Source organism: Eretmochelys imbricata, chromosome 21, assembly GCF_965152235.1.
Source record: "Eretmochelys imbricata isolate rEreImb1 chromosome 21, rEreImb1.hap1, whole genome shotgun sequence".
Lineage (NCBI taxonomy): Eukaryota > Metazoa > Chordata > Testudines > Cheloniidae > Eretmochelys > Eretmochelys imbricata.
The window spans coordinates 11,437,981-11,457,614 of NC_135592.1; the positions used below are offsets into that span (position 1 = coordinate 11,437,981).

Consider the following 19,634-nt stretch of genomic DNA (forward strand, 5'->3'; position numbering starts at 1 on the left):
CATAACAAACACAGAAGACAGACAGGGAAGGTGGGGGTGGAGCCCCCATCCCCAAAATGCCCAGTGAAGAGAGTTGCCTGAACACAAGGCTAGGGACCACGAACTTCTGATTCACTGTATGACCCTAACCCTAAGCAGCTGTCTGTTTCCCTCTGGGTAGCACTCAACAGGGGAGTGGTGTAGATAGCGCTCTGAGTCGCGTTAATCCTCTCCCTGCAGACCGCCCTGGCCTGATGGACGTGAAGCAGGTGGAGGGGATACAGGACAACATCCTCCAGGCCCTGGAGTTCCACTTGCAGGCCAACCACCCGGACGCTCAGTACCTCTTCCCCAAGCTGCTCCAGAAGATGGCTGACCTGCGGCAGCTGGTGACCGAGCATGCACAGCTGGTGCAGAAGATTAAAAAGACAGAGACGGAGACCTCATTGCACCCGCTCCTGCAGGAAATCTACAAGGACATGTACTGAGGAGCTTTAAAGCCATGGATCCTGAGCAAAACACTTTGAATGGTGACTGAGAAGCCTCCCCTTTTCCCCCAACCAACGTCTTCCATTTCTTCTACTTGGAACTATTTTCTAGATGATCTCTGCATATGGTACCTAGGCCTACCTGCCACGAGACTTCATGGCTACTGCGTGCTAAGCCCGGGCTTCCGTTAACACACACTTATGAACCTCAAAGGCAAAACATAAGCGAGGCTTCTGTTTCCGCAGCCCAGCTGTCACGCCGCTCCCTTCTGCCTTCCAAGCGACCCGCGTGTTTACGTGCATTGCAGAGAAGGTGGGATTACGGCACCAGCATTGTAACAAGGGTATGGTCTGATGTAATGAGACCATTCCATACCTCGATTATCCGGCAGATCCAGGAGCAGCACTTACATCACCTCTCCGTTGTGCATTGGTTTTGTATTGCACTCGGAAGACTCTTAGGCCAGAGCTGTAAAGCCTGGAACATTGGAACAAAAGGAAGTGTCTCGCATCCATCCATCGAGAGAGAATCTCCCAGAGAAAGGCCAGACTGTTTGATGAAGGGTACTGATGCTTCATCCGGGGAGAGACCTTTGGTTAGTCTCCTGAATTCCCAAGACAGGCATGCCTTCCTCGGGAGATGTGCATTCTCCTCTGCCTTGTGAATCACTCCTGTGGGTTGTAACATGGAATCCTGTACCTGACCCCCTGCTGGGTCTGAGCTGGTCCTTCGTAGCCCTAGATTTCAAAGGGGAAGGCTGCTTTTCCTGTCTCTCCTATATTGGCTTAGAAAATGGAGTAGGGGGGATGGTGGCAGTGGGCGTTAACTCTTTAAGAACCAACTTAGTCTTCAGAGCAGATGCTAAAACCGCAGTTGCTCCCAATCTTTGATCCAGGGTGTCCAGAGGAGACTTGAAGTGTCAGAATGACTCAAGTTTCTGCTGATCTAGGAGGATGAAGGGTCGGCTGTGCTGTGAAGGGGACAGTGGTGAGCAGAGCCGGGTGAGGCAAGGGTGTCACAGAAAACAGTAATAGTAATTTCTCTGTCTTGCTGTTTCCTTTCCCACCCCGTTGATCTTCCTACTGTAGCCTGTGGCATAGCCAGAGGAGGCCTCTCAATGTAAGGCCAACAATGGTGCCTTCCCCATCACCACAGACACTGTAGTACACTGGTGTCCTCCAATCCCTGGGGTCCCGCCTCTTTCTGCTGTGGCTGGTCACATCTGCGCGGTTGGTGTCAGCAATGGCCGGAGCCATCACTAAGCTACATTGTAGCGTCTCTCCCCCAAACTATCCCAGCATGGGTTGCTGGGGTGACCTGGAAGCAAGTGTGACCTGTGACTGACTTATTTCGGGGGCTTAAGTCATCAGACTGAGGCCATCCAAACTGGCCCAGCTGAGGGGCTGCTTTGGTAATTTGCCAAGAGCCCAAGACCCACCACTGCAGATCCCACTATGCAACACTCCAGCTTGGTCAGAGCAGCTGTTGAAGGATGGGTAAGTGGCCTTTGGCCTCCAGGTCATGCGCTCAGATCCAGCCCCAGCCTGTAGTGAGTGGGAAATCCAAAGGCTCTTGAGTGGCCTGTGTGCAATGAGCTGGTGGTTCTCAATCCAGTTCCTGCACTGCTACCACCCTTGGCACTAATCGGCACTTTCATTGGCAGTCTCGGCAGGGATGCCACAGCGTGAGTGGGCTGAGGAGACAGAGCTCGCCTAGTGGGGCGAAGGGCGTGACCCCTCCCTGCTCAGAATTGGGCATGTGAGAGGAGCACGCCGGGGGAAGCTTGCCCAGCCACCGCCTGGGCTGCCCCGGCTCTGTGGACAGGCCTTCAGTCTCTGGGGCAGCCTAGACCCTAGCCAGCAGTAAATTCACTTTGACTCTAGGTTCAGGTGCTGGTGTCGTGTGTGAAACTTTCCACTTGCACCAATCTGCTGAGATGGGATGGGCGCGCGCAGGGGCGGATCTAGCTTTGCAGGCGAGACCTTTTGAGGGCATAGGGCGGGTGGGTCGTGAGGAGACCCTTTGCTTGCCAAGTGGTCTGCAGAATGAAACTGCTGGGGAGCCCCTGGCATAGGGCAAAATGTAGCACCCTGCAGCTGTGCCGTTCACTGAGCTCCAGCAGGGCTGGTGGGGGTTGTGAGGCCCGTTCGCTTTCCAAAGTAAAGGGCTGATGGGGAATGGGAAAGGCCTTCGTGAATGCACAGCTTGAAGCATGACTCCTGCTCTGCAGATCAGAGTGCCCCCAGCTGATCCCATAGAAGAGGTTAGAGTAGCATGGGGAGCAGTCCTGCAGCAGCCAGGCCCATGCACACGTTGTGTGCCCTGTTGGATCTCTTCCATGTCAGATTTCTAGGAGAGCGGCAGGCACTGATGCTGCAGTGTGAGGGAAACCTGCTGCTGGAGAGGGACGAGCACTGGTCTGAGATGCCTGAACTCCTGGGTCCTAATCCCAGCCCTGCCACTACCTTTTCTGTGGCCTTAAGCAAGTCAAACTGTCCTGCCTCAGTTTCCCCATCTGTAAAATGGGACTAATAGTTTAATCTCCCTTGCAGGGGGGCTGTGAAGGTTAACTAGTTAGTGTTTGTAAAAAGCATTGAAGCTGTAAAGTGTGATATAAATACCAAGTATTATTTATTTTGGGGGCTGGGAAGCAAAAACACTGCATTTATCATGGTGACAAATGGGGGTTTATGATGGGGTAGAGAGAGAAGCCTGTTCGAAGAGGCCAGGCCAGGCACGAAGCAGCTGGACCCAATCTACTGCCACCTAGCAGTTCTCTATTCATTGATGCCATTTTGGCAGCTGCAAGTACCAATTTAGCTTTCAGGCTTCGTGGTCTGACCGAAGGGCTGGGCACCCTAATGAACCTAGAGCGATCTCATATCATGACTTCTTCGCAGCTTGTGGTACTGTCTGCCTCTCCGAAATGGAAGTCCCATGTTCTCTCACTTTTGTATCCCCAGCGACTCGAGGCTGAGTCGGGTTTTCTGGCTGGGACCATAGCAGTTGACCCAAGGTCCCGTCTGCATGCAGCACTTACACTCCGCCTGTGGCTTTTGGAGTCTGTCTAGTCTTAACCTGGGACAGTTGGACCAAAGCCACCTGAGATCCAGCTCAGGACCAGTAGAGGGGAGGACGGAAGGAGGAACGCCACCTGCCCAGGAGCGGGGGAGGAGGTTGTGCTGCTGTTTGGAGCTCCCAGGTGACCGTGGCACTGCGGCTGCCTTACGGTGATATTAACGCAGCACCGCTGCAGGGCCTAGTCCCATGATCGCTCTGAGATGAGCAGGTGGCTGTCTGGGTAGCACAGTGTAAGCAATGTGAGAGCCACTGGCTGGCACAGTTCCTAAGGCTTTGGCGCTGGGAGTTTACCTCGATGCTCTTCTCCAGCTTTCTCTGTGTATTGGGGGCAGAGGGAGGCCTGGACATGCAGTTCTCTTCTGAGAAGTGGCAGGCCAAATGGCAGCCTGGAGCTCCATCTTTGTGTCTCACAGATCCCAGAGCAAATGGGCTCAGCTTGACAAGTGGAAAAAAGTTTTCCCTGCAGCCTCAGCCTGGGATCTGAGAGCTCAGCTGGGCTCTCTTCTGCTCCTGCATCCTGCCTGGTAATAAAGGTTCTGTAACAAATCTGCTGACGCACAAGGCAGAACAGACTCCAGCTCCCTGCACGTCTAATGGGGTGTGTGCGTCTCTGTCTCTAAGGTAAGCAAAGGGACCTCTAGAGACACGCATGGAGTAGGTCCCTGGAATAAGGCAGTGCTGTTTTTGCGCACGCTTCAGAGAAGACCTGGTGGCTGTGAAAGGACTGGGCAGGGCACATCTGGTGTCCTGAGCAGGCTTGCTAAAGGACCTGGATTACACTCCTTCCCCGCCCCCTTGGGGTAACGGGTTACCCTGGTGCAATAATGTCTTACTGAAGCAGAGGAATAATCTGTTTCCCTTCCATAACTGCTTAGCAATCCCACCTCTTCTGTCCTCCCTAGTAAGCACCCATATCAGAGGTTGGGGCTGGTACAGACCCCGACGTGTCATCTGCACCAAAACTGCAGCCCTATTCCACCCTTATGCTCCTTGTCTTACACACGCTCTCTCACTCCTGGGGCGTTACCCCTCCTAGGTATGGTTTATGGCTGCACACACTAGTACTAAGCAATGTACATTTAATGGAAGGAGGGTTGTGTAGTGCAGCAGTTCCCAAACTTAGCTGGTTCCCTTAGCACCACCCATAAAAATCACTGTGAAGTGAACCAATAGTCCATCAAGCTCCCAATCTGCTGTTTGGAAACCCCTGGTCTAGTGGCTAGTGCAGGAGGAGGCTCTGAGTTGAGACCTTTGTGGCCTGTTCCCAGCTCTTTGCCAGCTTGCTGGGCTCCTTTGGCAAGTCATACCTCCCCTCTTGCCGCAGTTTCCCCACCTGTCTCATGAGGCTAGTCCTTTTCCTTCCCTACTTCACAGAGGCGTTGTAAGACTGGATTGAATTCCCGTTTGTAAAGCACTTTGAAGTCCTCTTGTGAAAGGAGCCAGAGAAGTGTGAATGACGGACTGATGGGTTTGTGATTGGTACCTTTCCAAAGTGTCTGTACTGACCCTCCAGTCCCCTGCTCTGGAGTGCCCCGAGGCTGTGAATGGAGAGGCTGCTGTGACTCCCCGCCAGCCCTCGCCCCCAGAGATGCTGGGCTCTCGATCTCTTCATCGCTTGAGGAACTTTTGCTCGTTGTCAATGTTGTAACAAGCCTCAAACTGAAATGTATATTTTTGCTAGAAGTACAAACCTCCAAGTGTTTTTAATATAAACGGCGTCACAGACTGACTTACCTTGAAATAAATCTGACCTAAATATTTAAGAAACTTTTAGCGCATTGCCATGCTTTCTTCAGCACTTTGTAGTGTCTCCCAGCCCTGCCTGTGGGCAAAGTTTCAACAGCTCTTTCATTAGATGAGTCACTGGGAGTTACCGTTTTTTGGCGGAGCTTTGTGAGGGTCCCTCTTAGAGCCGGATCCTGCCATTTGCAATGCACAGAGGGGTCCTTGCACCCACATTAATGGGACTCTGCGCAGGGGCAGGAGTCCATCCACGCAAAGCTTGTCGCAGGATTCGGGCCTTGGGTGCCAATCATGTGAACGCTTACTCACTCAAGTAACTTTACTCCCACGGCTAGTCCAATTTATTTCAATAGGACTGTTTGCATGTATAAAATTAGGCAGCTGGCTTGAGTGTGTGTTTCATAGAAGATTAAGGTTGGAAGAGACCTCAGGATATTCTAGTCCAACCCCTGCTCAAAGCAGGACCACCACCTAAATCATCTCAGCCAGGCCTTTGTCAAGCCGGGCCTTAAAAACCTCTAAGGATGGAGATTCCACCACCTCCCTAGGCAACCCATTCCAGTGCTTCACCACCCTCCTAGTGAAAGTGTTTCCTAATATCCAACCTAGACCTCCCCCACTGCAACGTGAGACCATGGCTCCTTGTTCTGTCATCTGCCACCACTGAGAACAGCTGAGCTGCATCCTCTTTGGACCCGCCCTTCAGGTAGTTGAAGGCTGCAGTCAGATCCCCCCTCATTCTTCTATTCTGCAGACTGAATAAGCCCAGTTCCCTCAGCCTGTCTTCTGGAGGAGCAGGGATATGATTTATCTTACCGTAGCATGTAGGAGTCCAAGTCATGGACCAGGACCCCATTGTGCTAGGAGCTGTACAGAATTACTTCGTAATCAATTTTTTCAAGCCACTGTTGCATTGAAACAGACTCAGCCAGTCCCTTGGTAGCTGTGGGGCCATCTGTGCTGGACAGTTGTGCTAAGGGCAGTGCTTAGGAAAACAGGCCACCTGTCTAGTGGGATACAGAATACGTGCCAAAGAACGGTGTGCAAATAATATCCATCTCCCCCCCGGGGAAGTTGAGCAGGAGCAAATCTGCTGTGTTGGTGTAAATTGTGCCGACAGCGGTTTCCTGCACTACTCTCTCGTTCTTCCAACCGTGCACAAATACAGGGTTGTGATGCTCCATTTTGTGTTGGGTTTTGATGGTTTAGTGACCGGCTATTTTGTGGAATTTTTTTAAAAGCATATTTTTAGAAGAGGCCTGGGAGTATCCCCACACAGGCCGCCAGCGGCATTCCCTGCAAGACCTGTGCCAATCTAATACAACCTTAAATCGTCTTGTCGATGTAGCACCTCTGTCTGTTTGGTTCACAGGCTCCTTGAAGAAGAGCGTTCCTGAGCAAAGGGAAAATTCTCTGCTGTGTTTTCTCCCCACAGGCAGAAACCTCACGTGAGCAAAGGTCCATCAGATTTCAAAAATATTTTTAGGGCAAGAATTCTTTCTATTCTGCACATACGAGAGGCCCTTAGATTCTCTCTGCTGGAGTCCCAAACACTCCCCTTACCACAGACCCAGTCCTCCTCACTGAAGTGAATAGCAAAATTCCTGTTGACATCAGGGCCGGGTCAGGCCCCCACAGCATCTAAACCAGTGGTTCTCCAACTTTTTTTACTGGTGACCCCTTTCACATAGCAAGCCTTTGAGTGCGACCCCCCCCCCTTATAAATTAAAACACTCTTTTATATATTTAGCACTATTGTAAATGTTGGAGGCAAAGCAGGGCTGGGGTGGAGGCTGACAGCTCACGACCCCCCCATGTAAAAACCTCCCAACCCCCTGAAGGGTCCCGACCCCCAGTTTGAGAACCCCTGATCTAAACCCACCAGGTATTTTGTCACACTTTTTCATGAGTGCCCTAAGAACCTGAGCCTGTGCTGAGTGCTCCAGTCTCCCATGGAGGTAATGGGAACGGAGGGTACACAGCAGCCTGCAGAACTGGACCCTTAACCATGCAGCTGGAAGAGCACCTGGGGAAATGCCCATTCAAACAAAGCATGCTAAGTACCAGAGCTGTTGTAATAAACAAACAAGAGCGGCTGCGTGTGTCTCTTCTGAATGGAATGGGAGCTGCTCTGCTGCGTTACATGCCCCTACACGGCTCCTGTCAGAGATTCTTTGTTACAGCAGTTACTGGAGGCCTCTCCTTTGGAGCAAGAAGATCTGCGTTCGGTGTGCGTCTCTGATCCGTATGTACAGTGATGGCTAGGAAGGCCAAGGGCACCATGGGCTTGTTACTGTGCTACGTAAACTTCTTAGTTTAAGAGCATTGGGAAAAACCCTCCAACTTTTCACATTTGCTCTTCTACTCAGCCCAACCAGACCCATTGCTAATTGTGAGCTGTGCCAGTGACCTGCTCCTTACGCTACCTCCGGCATGAGGTTTTTAGCCAAAGGTGGGGAGTGGGGGTAGACAACCCCATAAATATTTGGCTAGGGCCCAATCCTGACCCTGTCAAATAATTCCTCGCTCTGGGCTCAGCTCTGCCCCGTGGAAGTTTTGCTGTTGACTAAACTAGGAAGAGGGGCAGGTTTGTTTTTGGAGCAGATCATCTGATTTCACCAAATAGTTTTGTCCTTGAAACCAAGGAGGGAGAGGAATTTGTGCCACAGGCTTGAGCACGACCTATGCAGATATCTGCCTGAGTCTGCAAAGAGCCTGAAACGATAGCTCTGTGTGAACTGCCTCATTCATTCCAGTGGGTGCTAAAGCCAGTGTCAAGGAGGAGTCTGAAGGGCAAAGTTGTTTCACTGCCCATCGGGGCATGTGGGAAAGGGGAGGAAGTGACATACTTTGCTCTAAAAATACAGGTAAGCCTCTAGGAGCTAAAGGGGGCATAATTGGCTTCATTTTCCTGAAGTTGAAGTTTATAAACACCAGTAACAAACCCATGGTGCCCTTGGCCTAAATGAAAGTCAGGGCTTCTCTACAGTGTGAGTTATTGCAGGGTAAGCTAAGGGCTGAAGCTACAGTCCACCAGTTTGCCATCCCGTAGTGTCCCGTGTGCTCACCGCTGCAGCTCGTGAAAGTCCAGCACGTGCCAATCCACGCAGCACGGTACGGTGCAGCGAGGTGGCCTGCTGTAAATTCACACCAAGCTTGCTGCCCAGTGACTCACCGGGAAGAGGAGCCCTCAGCTTTGAAAAGTTTGGGAACTGCTGACTGAAGGGATCTGTTTCCCTTCCACAGTGGCCGAGGGGCTTGGGATCTCTGTGGCTGTGGTGGTGGGGTACATGAGCTGCTGCCAAGAGTCTTGTTCCAGCACCACCCCATCTGCAAATAAAAAAAAAAAAAAAAAAAGAGCCCAGGGCTGTATTTTATTTTGGTAAAGGTAACTTTCAATCATTATGTAGCACTTTGCATTTGCAAAAACCTATACGAATGCCAACTAATTAGTCCTCACGACAACCCTGTGCACTGGGGAACTTCTTAGATCCATTATAGAGGGTGGGGAAACCGAGGTAAAAGAGGTGAAGTGACTTGCCCAAAGTCACCCAGTGAGATGAAGTGAGCTGTAGCTCATGAAAGCTTATGCTCAAATAAATTGGTTAGTCTCTAAGGTGCCACAAGTCCTCCTTTTCTTTTTGCAAATACAGACTAACACGGCTGTTACTCTAAAAAGTGGCAGGGGAGTTGCACCTCTAGGCTCATTTCACTAGCGCATGCTGCCTCACTGAAGTTTTAGAAACCTGCACAACACTGTCAAAAGACAAGCCTTGGGAGCTTACATGCATGACTTTGCTAGGCACTAAAAATCATGGACTGAATAGAGACACTGGATTTATGGCCTATTGTAACAATCTATAATCCACTAAAAAACACACATCACTCTTTTCTTTTCTTCCTCCATTCCCCCCACCCCCCATGACTGGAGAGGTGTTAACACTCCGCTCCACCTTAAACCACTCCTTGAAAGGTGCTAACTACTTATGTTAAACAATCTATTTCTCCCAGAGCTGAAGAAGAGCTCAGTGTAAGTTTGAAAGCTTGTCTCTCTCCCCAGCAGAAGTTGGTCCAACTAAAGGTATTCCCTTGTCTCCCTTAAGTTTTAGAACTCAGGCCCAGATCCTCAAAGTTATTTCTATTAATTTTAATGGGCATTCGGTGCCTTAGTAGCTTTCAGGATCTAAGGCCCTGTGAATGGTCTATGTATGACCCCACTGGAGGTTGAGTGCCAGTTAACTTGAGTTAAAGCGAGTGTGTTTGTATGTGCTAGTCTGGATGCTCCACACAGCTTTCTGTTCTGGAAGGCTAAGCAAATGAATTCAGTACCGGGCCTTGGCAAAAAAATAACACTTAGCATTTAGCTAGTGTGCAGTATGTTCAAAGTGCTTACGATGATTAGGGCCCTGATTTTGCAAATGCTTCCGGGGCATGCTTCCGTGTAAGCAGATGACTAGTACCATCAAAGTCAGTGGAGGGAACTTTTAGGCACCTAACTCCCCTAGGCCCTTTGGCACTACTTTCGTGCTAAGGTTAAGCAAATGCCTAAAGCCTAGTTCCTCAAAGTATTGAAAGGCCTAACACCCATTGAAATCAATGGGCATTAGGCACCTAACTGCCTTTGAGGATCTGGGCCTAAGGGTTCGCAGGACCGGGGCCTGACTAATTATCAGCAGAAGCAAACACGCAGAAATAAAAGTGCCTGGGTCCAACCAGGCTGCAGCTGCAGGGATGCATGTCCTATGTGCCCATCTTTGTTATAATACAGACAGACGTGCATGTGATATGATGCAAGAAGCTGAGGGCATTTCTGAGCATGCACGGACTATAATGTAAGGTGGTGTGTAAAGTTTTGTTTTGTGCCAAACCTGGACTACTCCCTTCACAGGCTAGTAGCCTCCCCTCTTCCCCCTGCCCCTCAAGGCACAGGGTTTTACACCTCCGTAAATAAATGGGGACAAACAGCAAGTCTGATCTGAAAGGGTTTGGGGAGGTAGAACTAATAGGCAGCAACCTGCTATAATGGTCAGGACAGCTGGGGCCCAAGGGCAGCGGCTAACAGGTTACAGAGCGTAGCAGAGAAAAGGACAGAGCCGAAGCCATTATCCCATTTCCTTGCATTTACTGTGCTTTGTGCACAGAACAGGTGTGAAGCAGGAAGTGGCAGGGGCTCCCTGGAGCCCCTTCCTTTGTGCTGTTGAAAATTCCAGGGCGTCACATCCGATGAAGTGAGCTGTAGCTCATGAAAGCTCATGCTCAAATAAATTGGTTAGTCTCTAAGGTGCCACAAGTCCTCCTTTTCTTTTATCAGTGAAACTGAAACTCAGGCTCTATCTACATGTGAAAAAGCCACCCTGACTGACGCAAGTTACACCGACCTAAGCGCTGGTGTGGACAGCGCTGTGTGGGCGGGAGAGCTTCTGGGGCTGGAGTAGTTAAGCCAACAAGCGAGCTCTTTCCCGACTTCGAGTGGTTACGTTAGAGAGCTTACAGTGGTGCAGCTACAGCTCCTTCGCTGTAAACTCTCTGGGGCAATGCTTTCAGCTTATTTAAATCCGACCTGCCTCTCTCCCAGCCCAACAGACACCCTGACAGAGGCCCTGTCCAGATTAGGCAGCAAAGAATTGCAACAAACCATTGCAAGACACTCGGAGTAGGCACCACCTCACTCCCACCCAGCCCTGGGGTTTCATTATTGTACTGAGGCCCCCAGAGTGCTAGGTGCTGTACATACCGGGAGTTCCTGCCCCAAAGAGCTTACTGTCTAAACAGAGAAAGGAAATGTTATCCCCACTGATCGATAAGGAACTGAGGCACTGAGAGATTAAGACTCAGCTCCTCAAATGTATTTCGGTTCCTATTGATGGATTTCACTGGAAGTTAGGAACCTCAATGCCTTCGAGGAGCTGGGCCCAAGTGATTTGCCCTCAGCCAGAGTAAGGTATCTGTAGGAGAAGCAGGAATGGAACTCAGAGCTCCTGACTCCCAGCCCCGTGCTTTCTCCACAAGACCATCCTGTGAGGGTGCCTCAGGAGCAGCAGCCCCATGGGAGCTCAGCAGAAGATTCTGCCTTTGTTCCATTCTGTCCAGCTTTTTGGCTGGATGCTGTTCTTGGACCGGCCTGAGCTCCTCGCTCTGTTTATGTCTATTTCACACACGCGCCCCCCTGGGAAATCAAGCCTTTTTTCAGTCCTTCTTTGTTTCCCTTTAATGCCGGTGTCACGAGGGCCAAACATCCGTGGCCCTGGTCTCGGTTGCAGTTTGAGGTGTCAATAGACTCCTTTGGTTTTGCAATGTTCTGTTTTTACAGGCACATGTTGGATGGAGGTGGCGGGGAGACCATCCTGCTCTCTGCAAGCATTGGTTGTACCAGCTGGCTGCAAGATGAGGCGGTCTTTCCCTCTGGTCTGGCTCTGGCTGCAACCTAAACCAAATTCCAACCTCTCCAAGCGCAGCAACGAAGGGGTTAAGCCCTGTTCGCTCGCCCATTGGCTCCCTCCTGTCCTGCCCCAGCCCCTATGCACCTACCGCAGGTAGCCGATCAGTGGAGGGGGGGTGGGTGGGGACCACTCCTTACTCCTGCAAACTGACAAACGAATGGGCAGCTGGGTGTGTCCTCACCTCGCTGTCTTGCCAATGGGCTCGGCCTTGGGGAAGGCTGGTTTAAACCCCTCCCCGCCCCGAAAGAGGTCTTGGGGGTGGGGAGAGGCACTTCGGCCCTGTGCTTGGGCGAGGATGGAGCCTGGCTCGCTGGTCGCCGCTGGAGGGGTTCAGCCCAGCAGGGGCCCCTGCTCTAGGGCCCTGTGCAGGTATGGGGGGGCTTGCAGATCAGCTCGGGGGCAGAGAGCGGTTCCTGAGCTGGGGCTCCGGGTTCTGGCAACTGCCCCTGCAGCCCCACCCAGACAAAAGCCCAGGTGTGGAGGGAGGGCTGCAAGCGGCTCTCCCCGATCCCTTTCTCCTGCGCTATGGGGCGGGAGTCCGCAGCAGGTAACGCCTCGTGGGGGAGATGCCTGTGGGCAGAGCCACCATTGTCTGGCTGGGGCAGGCTCTTTGCGGCGCTGGCGGGGGGCTCTCGGTTTGCCTGGAGTGGCAAAGGCCAGGCCAGGACCTTGGATCTTGCCAGCTGAGTCTGCCCAGACAGCAAAACCTCCAGAAACGGCTGCGTCTGCTTTCTCTCCCCTTGGGTTTCCCCACCGACCCCGGTTCTGACTTCCCTTCTTGTGCTAATTTCAGGCAAAACCGAGCTTTTGTTGCATCGGGCTCTCTGGATGGTTTGGTGTTTAACAGCCAAACTTCTTGGCCTGCTTCTCTTAAACTTCAGGCGTCCCTTCCCTGTCCTCCCCCCCCCCCCCACCTGGGAGGGGCTCATGCCTGGGGGAGGCCTGGGGGGCTGCTGACTTTGAAACGATCAGCGCTCCCTGTTAAGCATTTGGGGAAGTTGTATCAGGTGCATTCCCAGCTCTCCTGTGGCTCTTGTTGTTGGAGTCAGCATGCCTGAGACTGGGACTCTCCCTGGTAAAATATTCCTGTGGGTTTTCCCTCCTGCCTCACCCAGCCTGGCCATGCTTCTGCTCCCTGAATCAGATCTGCTAGGCCGGGTGCAGTGGCCTTTCTCCTGCGCCCCTGCCCCTGGCTCTTCCTCTGGGGGCTCGCTGACTCCCTAGCAATCTTCCTCTACCCAGGTTCTGTTGGCAGTGGGGTGGACTCTCTCTCTGTGTGCTGAGATGGGCTGGAGGCTGGGGCATGCCCCTGCTAGCTCTCCCTGCTTGCTGTCAGCCATCGCATGTAACCGCCCCCCCAGATCAGCCAGGCTGCTGTACACCAGCTCTTTCCCCAGGCTGTGCGATGTGCACTGTGCCCTACCTATAGGACGTGTCCGCCCCCTGGGTTTCCAGTGCACCTGAGCTGAGCTGCAGCCTGAGCCTTCTGCATCTCACTAGTGGCTGCTGTCTCCACTCTCTCACTTCCACTGGCCCCTCATCCATGGGCTTCTCCTCAGTGCACCCCAGACTGTGCAGCAGGCCCTGAGGCTGGGGGTTTCATGGCAGCCCAGGGGAGTTAAGTGCTCAAATCCTGAATTTCAGTGGGAATTGGGTGCCCAGTCCCTGTCAGCTCCCTTACAAATCCCAGTCCCGTGTTCAAGCTTTGTTGATGTGCACAGAGCGCAAGGGAGCTGCTCTGCTCCCCCCTGGCATGAGAGCCTGGCGTTTGATGCCCATCACTAGGGTATCTGGGCATCTCACAAGGCCTACAGAGTGAATCCTGCTGTCAGTGCAGCCCCCGCTGAGCATCCTTTACTCCCTAGTAGGAAACGCTCTCTAGTTTCTGCAGCCTCCCCAGGCAGGGGAAGGCGCTGAACTCCTCTGGGAAGTAAGGAAGTGTCAGGGTGAGCTTGATGGATGAGTGGGAGCTGTATCCCTTGAGGTCCGAAGGAAGCTGATGTGGAGCTGGAGAGACTGGAGGGGTGGCAGCCTGTGAGTCCACATGGATTCTGTTCTCTCTGCAGGAACTTTGCCCGTGGAGCCTGCAGATGGGGTCAGAATTGCCGTTTCTCCCATGACCGGAAGTCAGCCCAGATCTGCAGGTATTTCCAGAATGGGTTCTGCGGCTACGGAGATCGTTGCAGGTAAGGATGTTGCCTGGGATGCTGCAGATCTGGGCTCGAGACCAAGGTGATGGGCCCCTTAGAAATACCCTAGACCAGGGGCAGTCACTTATTTTTTTGTCAAGGGCCGGATTAGAATGGCTGGCGGGCTGTAGTTTGCCCACCCCGGGTCAAGAGCAATGGGGCGGGGGGGGAAGGGGCAGAATCTCTAGAGCCTAGTCTAAAATGGAAACCGTAATTCTCCAGCCGGGTGGAGATTTGGTTAGGTAGGCTGGAGAAAAACACCTGAGACCTGTTTCCCCAGTGGAGCTGCGTGGGTGGAGGAATACAGGGTCCACTCCTGCTGGTGTAGACATAGACACAATCGCAGCCAAGAGATGCAAGATGGCTGTAGCAACCCAGAGCTTGGGAGACCGTAGCTTGTTCAACTGCTGAAAGCCCTCGGCTGAGGCACTCGGCTGTGCCGGTATCGGTTTTATGTTGGGCAGGGACATGGAAGTGTTTTGTTTTTCCCCCTGGTGCTGTAGCTAGGCTGATAAACCCCCTGGAAGAGTGCTAATGGGGTTCAGGGAGGCGGTATGCCTCCACTGACCAAAACCCCCCCTCCTGTTGGCCTATGTGGCGTGTACGCTAGGGCTGTGCCAGCAGAGGCTGGGTAGGGTAGACGTGGCCGGAGACTTCCACAGCAGTGGAGGGGCTTGAGACGCCGCTGCCATGAACTTGAATGGAAGAGGTGTCTAAATCCTTTAGACTTGCTCTGGAAAGCTCCATTGTCATGGCGACTGCTGAGGAGATGAGCTGTTCCCTGGTGTGTCTCTGTCCTCGCAGTGGCATCAGATTCTGCGCGGAACGGGGCGACCCAGTGACCCGACCGATAGGACTGTTTCTCTCCCCCCCCCCCCCGGCCCTCCCTGTGTAGCCTGTAACTTTTGACTCCTCCAGCTACCAGCACATCCAAGACCCTCCAGCCCCTGCGTGGAGCAGATGTGGCTCACAACCTGCCTTATCGCTGAGCCGCCGGGGCTCGGAGCCAGCCGTCCGGCCAGAGGCAGCAGCTGGGAGCTGGGGAGGAGCCAGGCGGGGCTCGGAGCCCTCCGTCCCCAGCGTGACGCAGCTGAACTTCAGGCAGCTGAGCACCGAGTTTGAGGAGGAGGAAGAGGAAGGTCAAGAGACGGCCCCCGTCCGCACGTATCCCCCAAACGGGGCCGTCAGCAGAGCGTTTGTCCCCAGGCAGGCCCGGCGTGGATCAGGTGAGGGCCGCTGGCACATTAGCGGAGTCAGGAGGGAGGCTGGGTGGGCGTGCCCTAGGGGGCTCTAGCATGGATGGAGCGTGCTTCTGTCCAGCGTACCCTATGTTTCTTCCTGCTGACGAGACCACCTGCCTGGAGAAGGTTGCAGCTGCTGATGGGTCCCACTAGGGAGGTGCTGTATGGAGCCGGGATCCAGCCAGTAGGGATCTGCCTGTGCTTTTGTGGGCTGGCTTTTGAAGGCCCTCTGTCCTGTGTGAATGCATCTCCTCCGAACTCTTGTGTTGCTGGTCAGGTTCCCGACCACGGGATCTGGGATTGCAGAGAACTTCCCTGGCACCAGAGGCCGCAACTAACAAGGCGATTGTCCCGGCACCTCAAACCCTAGAGGTGGGTGAGACTCTCTGGGTGGGAGGGTGGGGGAGAAGATGATATTGCCACTCGGACGTTCTCAATGGGATGCTCTTATGATGTCTGTCTATTGTGCTTACCTGGCCCTTGTCACCATGGTATCTGAGCACCTCTCCATCCTTAATGCATTTATCCTCCTGACCACTGTCAGGCCGGGCAGTGCTATTGTCCCCATTTCACAGATGGAGAACTGAGGCACCGAGAAGCTAAGTGGCTCGCCCCAAGGTCACCCAGGGAGTCTGTGGCAGAGCAGGGAATTGATCCCAGATGTCTCGAATAGGCTAATGCCCTAGGACCATCCTTCCTCTGAGTCCTTCCTCCAGACACTTGCAGTATATGGCTGAAAGCAATTGTTTCTGTAGGGGGAAGCTGGTGCGATCCTCCCACTCCCCTGTCTATGGGCCTGTTTGTTGCCTGGCAGGGGTCTGCAGAAAGCCGGCTCTTCTCATGCCCAGAGCTGAGGCACTGGCCCTCTCCAAAGCAGGGTGGCTATTCAGAGGAGCCCGGCCTGGGGAAGATGAGGCAGCCCACCTGTGTGGAAGGGGGGAGAGAGAGCTCAGGGGTTCGAGCATTGGCCTGCTAAACCCAAACCCAGGGTTGTGAGTTCAATCCTTGAGGGGGCCATTTAGGGATCTGGGGCAAAAATTGGGGACTGGTCCTGCTTTGAGCAGGGGGTTGGACTAGATGACCTCCTGAGGTCCCTTCCACCCCTGATCTTCTATGATCCTATCAAGGAAGGGGACTCTGTCTCCGAGTGCTAGCTGGCTGTATTGCTCTGTGCAGGCAGCTGGTGGGCTGGGAGCAGCTGCTGCTTCGGTGGGGGAGCTGCGGAGCGAGGACGTGGTGTGCGGCATCTGTATGGACAAGGTCTATGAGAAGGCCTTGCCCGAGGAGCGCGTGTTCGGCATCCTCCCCAACTGCAGCCATGCTTACTGCGTCGGCTGCATCCGCAAGTGGCGAAAGAGCAGGGAGTTCCAGAACGCAGTGATCAAGTACGTGTGGGGATCTGGAGTCCTGTTCCTGGCTATCCCACATGGGTCCCACGTGCTAACCTGGGGTTGGAGGCTTGGTCCCATTTCCCTTGTTACGAAGAGCCGCAATCTGATGGGTGGCTTGGGCTTGGCAGCCGCACTGATTGCTGCGGGGGGGAGGAGAGGAGCTTTTAGGGCAGGCCATGGAGTGAGCAACCACAGCGACAACCCTCCAGCCCCCTGGTGGAAGTCCTGTTGTCTTGGCCCATCCCTGTTGTGGGAAATCTATTCTAATGGCATCTAGGGCACAGCACAGACCAGTGCAATGGGTCTAGAAGGAGGTAGCAGTGTTAGCTGCCGAGGGGCTGGCCTGGAGTCGCTGATTCCTGGAGCCGGCGCTCTGCCGGCCTGGTGGAGCCCCCTTCTCTGCCTCACCCTCTCATTCACGCCTGTTGGCTGCAAATGGCCCATGCACACTGTATCTCTGCCCACAGGGCCTGCCCCGAGTGCCGGGTCACGTCCAGCTACTTCATCCCGCACAAATACTGGGTCTCCAACATGGACGAAAAGGAGAAGCTGATAGAAACCTTCAAGGCGCGGACTGGGTAGGTGGCTGGCTCCTCTGCTTGCTGGGATGGGGTTTGCATGATGGGCTTTGCTGTTCAAAGTGTTCCCTTACAGAGATGGCTCTTGCTAGAGGGGTGAGAGGCTGGCTCTCTGGGTCTAGTGTTGGCAGGTACCTGCAGGAAGAACTAACCCCTGAATTTCCATCTGAGTTTAACACAACTCTTCTAACTCTCCCAGGAAAATAAGATGCAAGTTCTTTGCCCGTGGCCGTGGCCGCTGTCCCTTTAAATCGGAATGCATCTACCTTCATGAGCTCCCGGCCAGGGTGTGGCCCCCTCGACAGAGACCTCCATGCAGGGCAGGCCCGGTGGTGAGCAAAAGCAGCTTGAATCTCTCCTAAGTTGTGATCCCCGTTGACAGCTGTTGGCACTAGCCAGCATGGGGTGGGGAGACTGCCTCCTGCCAGTCTGGCAAATGTGTTCTAGTTAAAAAATAAACCGAGAGTGGCTGCCAGGGTTTTACTCTGGGCCCCTAATTCAGCAAGACACTTAAGCGTGTGCCCAACTTCCAGCACCCGATCATGTCCCCTGAGGTCCATGATACTCCGTACTCGGCTGGATCAGGGCCTAGAAGAAGAGCGACCGTCTGCCGCTTAGCGCTTGGAGGCCGGTCCTGCCTGCCGCAAAGCAGCTGCTGCACGTCCCCCGAGGAAGCTGCAGCCTCCTTAGCAGGGGGATGGGCTGGTGAGGAGCTCTTGGCTGTTGCTCCTAAGTCTTGCCCGGCTGGTCCTCCCTCAACATCCCGATGTCCGTCTCCTGCTAGCGGCTGTCGGGACACCCTAGTTCCCCAGGGCAGATCTGTGGGAGATAAAACTTCCACCCAAGTCGTGGCTGGTGAACAGGATATACCACACCTTGCAGGGGGTGGGGCCGGTTCCATCTTCCCCAGCTGGGCTCTGTGGGCTCCTGCCCGTGTGGGATAAGCACGTTGTTGGTGTCCTGTTGCAGGCCTTCAATCCCTCTCCCTCCGAGAGCTCCGAGGAGGAGGACGATGATGTGTGCTTGTTCCAGTGGGCTCTCACCGTTGCACTGCTGCAGGGGGACGTCGACGATCCGGACTACTACCATGAGATTTTCCTCTTGGATTCCAGTGACTCGGACTAGAAATGCCACTGGATGCTGGGCCAGGCCTGTCTCAATGGAGTCGGGGTCACTCCATGGCTTGTGAACCTATATCTTTGGGGGGGTGGGGGGATGGGGAAAGACAATTGACTTCTTTTTTAATCTGTCTAGTTGTGTGTCTGGCAGGACTCCTAGTGATCCGAAAGCACTCTGCGCAAGCTGGGGGAGCGCGGTGCCGGCAGTGGGAAGCGCTCCCGTTCCACGGAGCGGTGGGATGCGGTTACCGCTGCCAAGCTGCTCTTCCATCCATCCATCCTGGGGCGATGGGACTGACAGCTGACACGTCGCACGTCACGTTTCCACTTCCCTCCCGAAACGGCACATCTCCCTCTCCACACGGTTTCCTCCCCACCATGGCTTCCCAGCCTGGGATCTGGTGGCGTCCCCAGTCCTATGGCCTCCCAGCTGCCTTGCTCTAGGAGTAGGCTGTACGCCAGGTTTTGTGGTGGTCCTGCAGTCTCGGTGGTGTGGTTGGAGGCAGAGCGTGCTTGCTGCTGAGGCCACGTTGGCGTGAAGGAGAGTCGTTGAGCAGTGCTATTGGCCACAGCAGCAGGCAGTGTCTGCGTCTTGGCAGGTTGATCTAGTATTGATTGCAGTGCTGCCAGGCATCCATAGCAGGCTTAAAAGGGGGAGCAGTCTGGGATTAGTGGGTGGGGGTGTTTGGCTTTTTTTATTGACCCAGGCATCTGTCTCAGAGGTTTCATAATGTAAGCAGGGAGACCCAGCTCCACGTGAGCCGGAAGGGTCACTGCCTGGTCGTCAAGCTGCCTGTGCACATACTTAGCAAACCTTTTAACTCTTTCAGAAGAGATCTGGAGACCATGAAATAAAAATCAGCTTTAAAAACTAATTCGCCAAGTCTCTTCTTCCCGAGGGGTATTTCACAAACCAGCAATGCTGGCTCTTGTTCCCTCCTTCATCTGCCTGCAACTGGAAAGCAGGCCGTTGCTAGCACCAGGGGCAAGGAATGGGCTAGGGTAAGTGGCCCTTGTCTATCCTGGAGCCCAGCACTTGGGCCCAGTGGCAGGGCTGCTGTCCAAGAGGGATGTAAGGAGGGAGAGGGGGGAGTCATCCCTTCTGCTTTACCCTCCTTCCAATGTAATGCACATTGGAAAACATAATCCCAGCGATACATGTAAAACGATGGGGTCTAAATTAGCTGTTAACACTCACGAAAGATCTTGGAGGCATTGTGTATAGTTCTCCTCTCCATTCCAAAGAATGTTGGGAATCATTAGGAAAGGGAGAGATAGCGTGGGGGAGGGGGGAATCCATGGTACGCTCACATCTTGAACATGTTGTACAGATGTGGTTGCCCCATCTCAAAGAAGATATAGGGGAAAAGGTTCAGAGAAGGGCA

At 53.6% G+C, this 19,634-nt stretch overlaps 2 protein-coding genes and 1 long non-coding RNA gene across 3 annotated transcripts in view; 2 read left to right on the forward strand and 1 right to left on the reverse strand.

Moving 5' to 3' along the window:
* The window catches only part of PPARD (peroxisome proliferator activated receptor delta), a 38,513-nt gene extending 36,671 nt beyond the window's left edge, over nt 1-1,842 (forward strand). The window contains exon 7 of the mRNA XM_077839515.1: nt 220-1,842. Within this exon, the coding sequence (XP_077695641.1) occupies nt 220-467 (248 nt within the window). The 3' untranslated portion in view covers nt 468-1,842. The remainder of the gene's footprint in view (nt 1-219) is intronic.
* LOC144278271 (uncharacterized) overlaps nt 1-19,634 on the reverse strand; it is a 43,003-nt gene that overhangs the window by 17,760 nt on the left and 5,609 nt on the right. The window lies entirely within an intron of this gene.
* LOC144278139 (uncharacterized) lies at nt 1,422-19,124 on the forward strand. The gene is made up of 9 exons (XM_077839335.1): nt 1,422-1,455; nt 1,832-1,964; nt 13,799-13,918; nt 14,840-15,147; nt 15,440-15,534; nt 16,339-16,547; nt 17,021-17,131; nt 17,331-17,463; nt 18,101-19,124. Exons 1-9 carry the CDS (start codon nt 1,422-1,424, stop codon nt 18,254-18,256), a joined length of 1,299 nt encoding a protein of 432 aa, XP_077695461.1. The 3' UTR covers nt 18,257-19,124.

What these genes read in the sequence shown, in the direction of transcription:
- LOC144278139 (XM_077839335.1), top strand. Translation starts at nt 1,422, where the DNA reads ATGAAGGGTCGGCTGTGCTGTGAAGGGGACAGTG. An exon ending in GGCTACGGAGATCGTTGCAG is followed by an intron (nt 13,919 to 14,839) that starts GTAAGGATGTTG and finishes TGACTCCTCCAG; the next exon opens with CTACCAGCACATCCAAGACC. An exon ending in TTCCAGAACGCAGTGATCAA is followed by an intron (nt 16,548 to 17,020) that starts GTACGTGTGGGG and finishes CTCTGCCCACAG; the next exon opens with GGCCTGCCCCGAGTGCCGGG.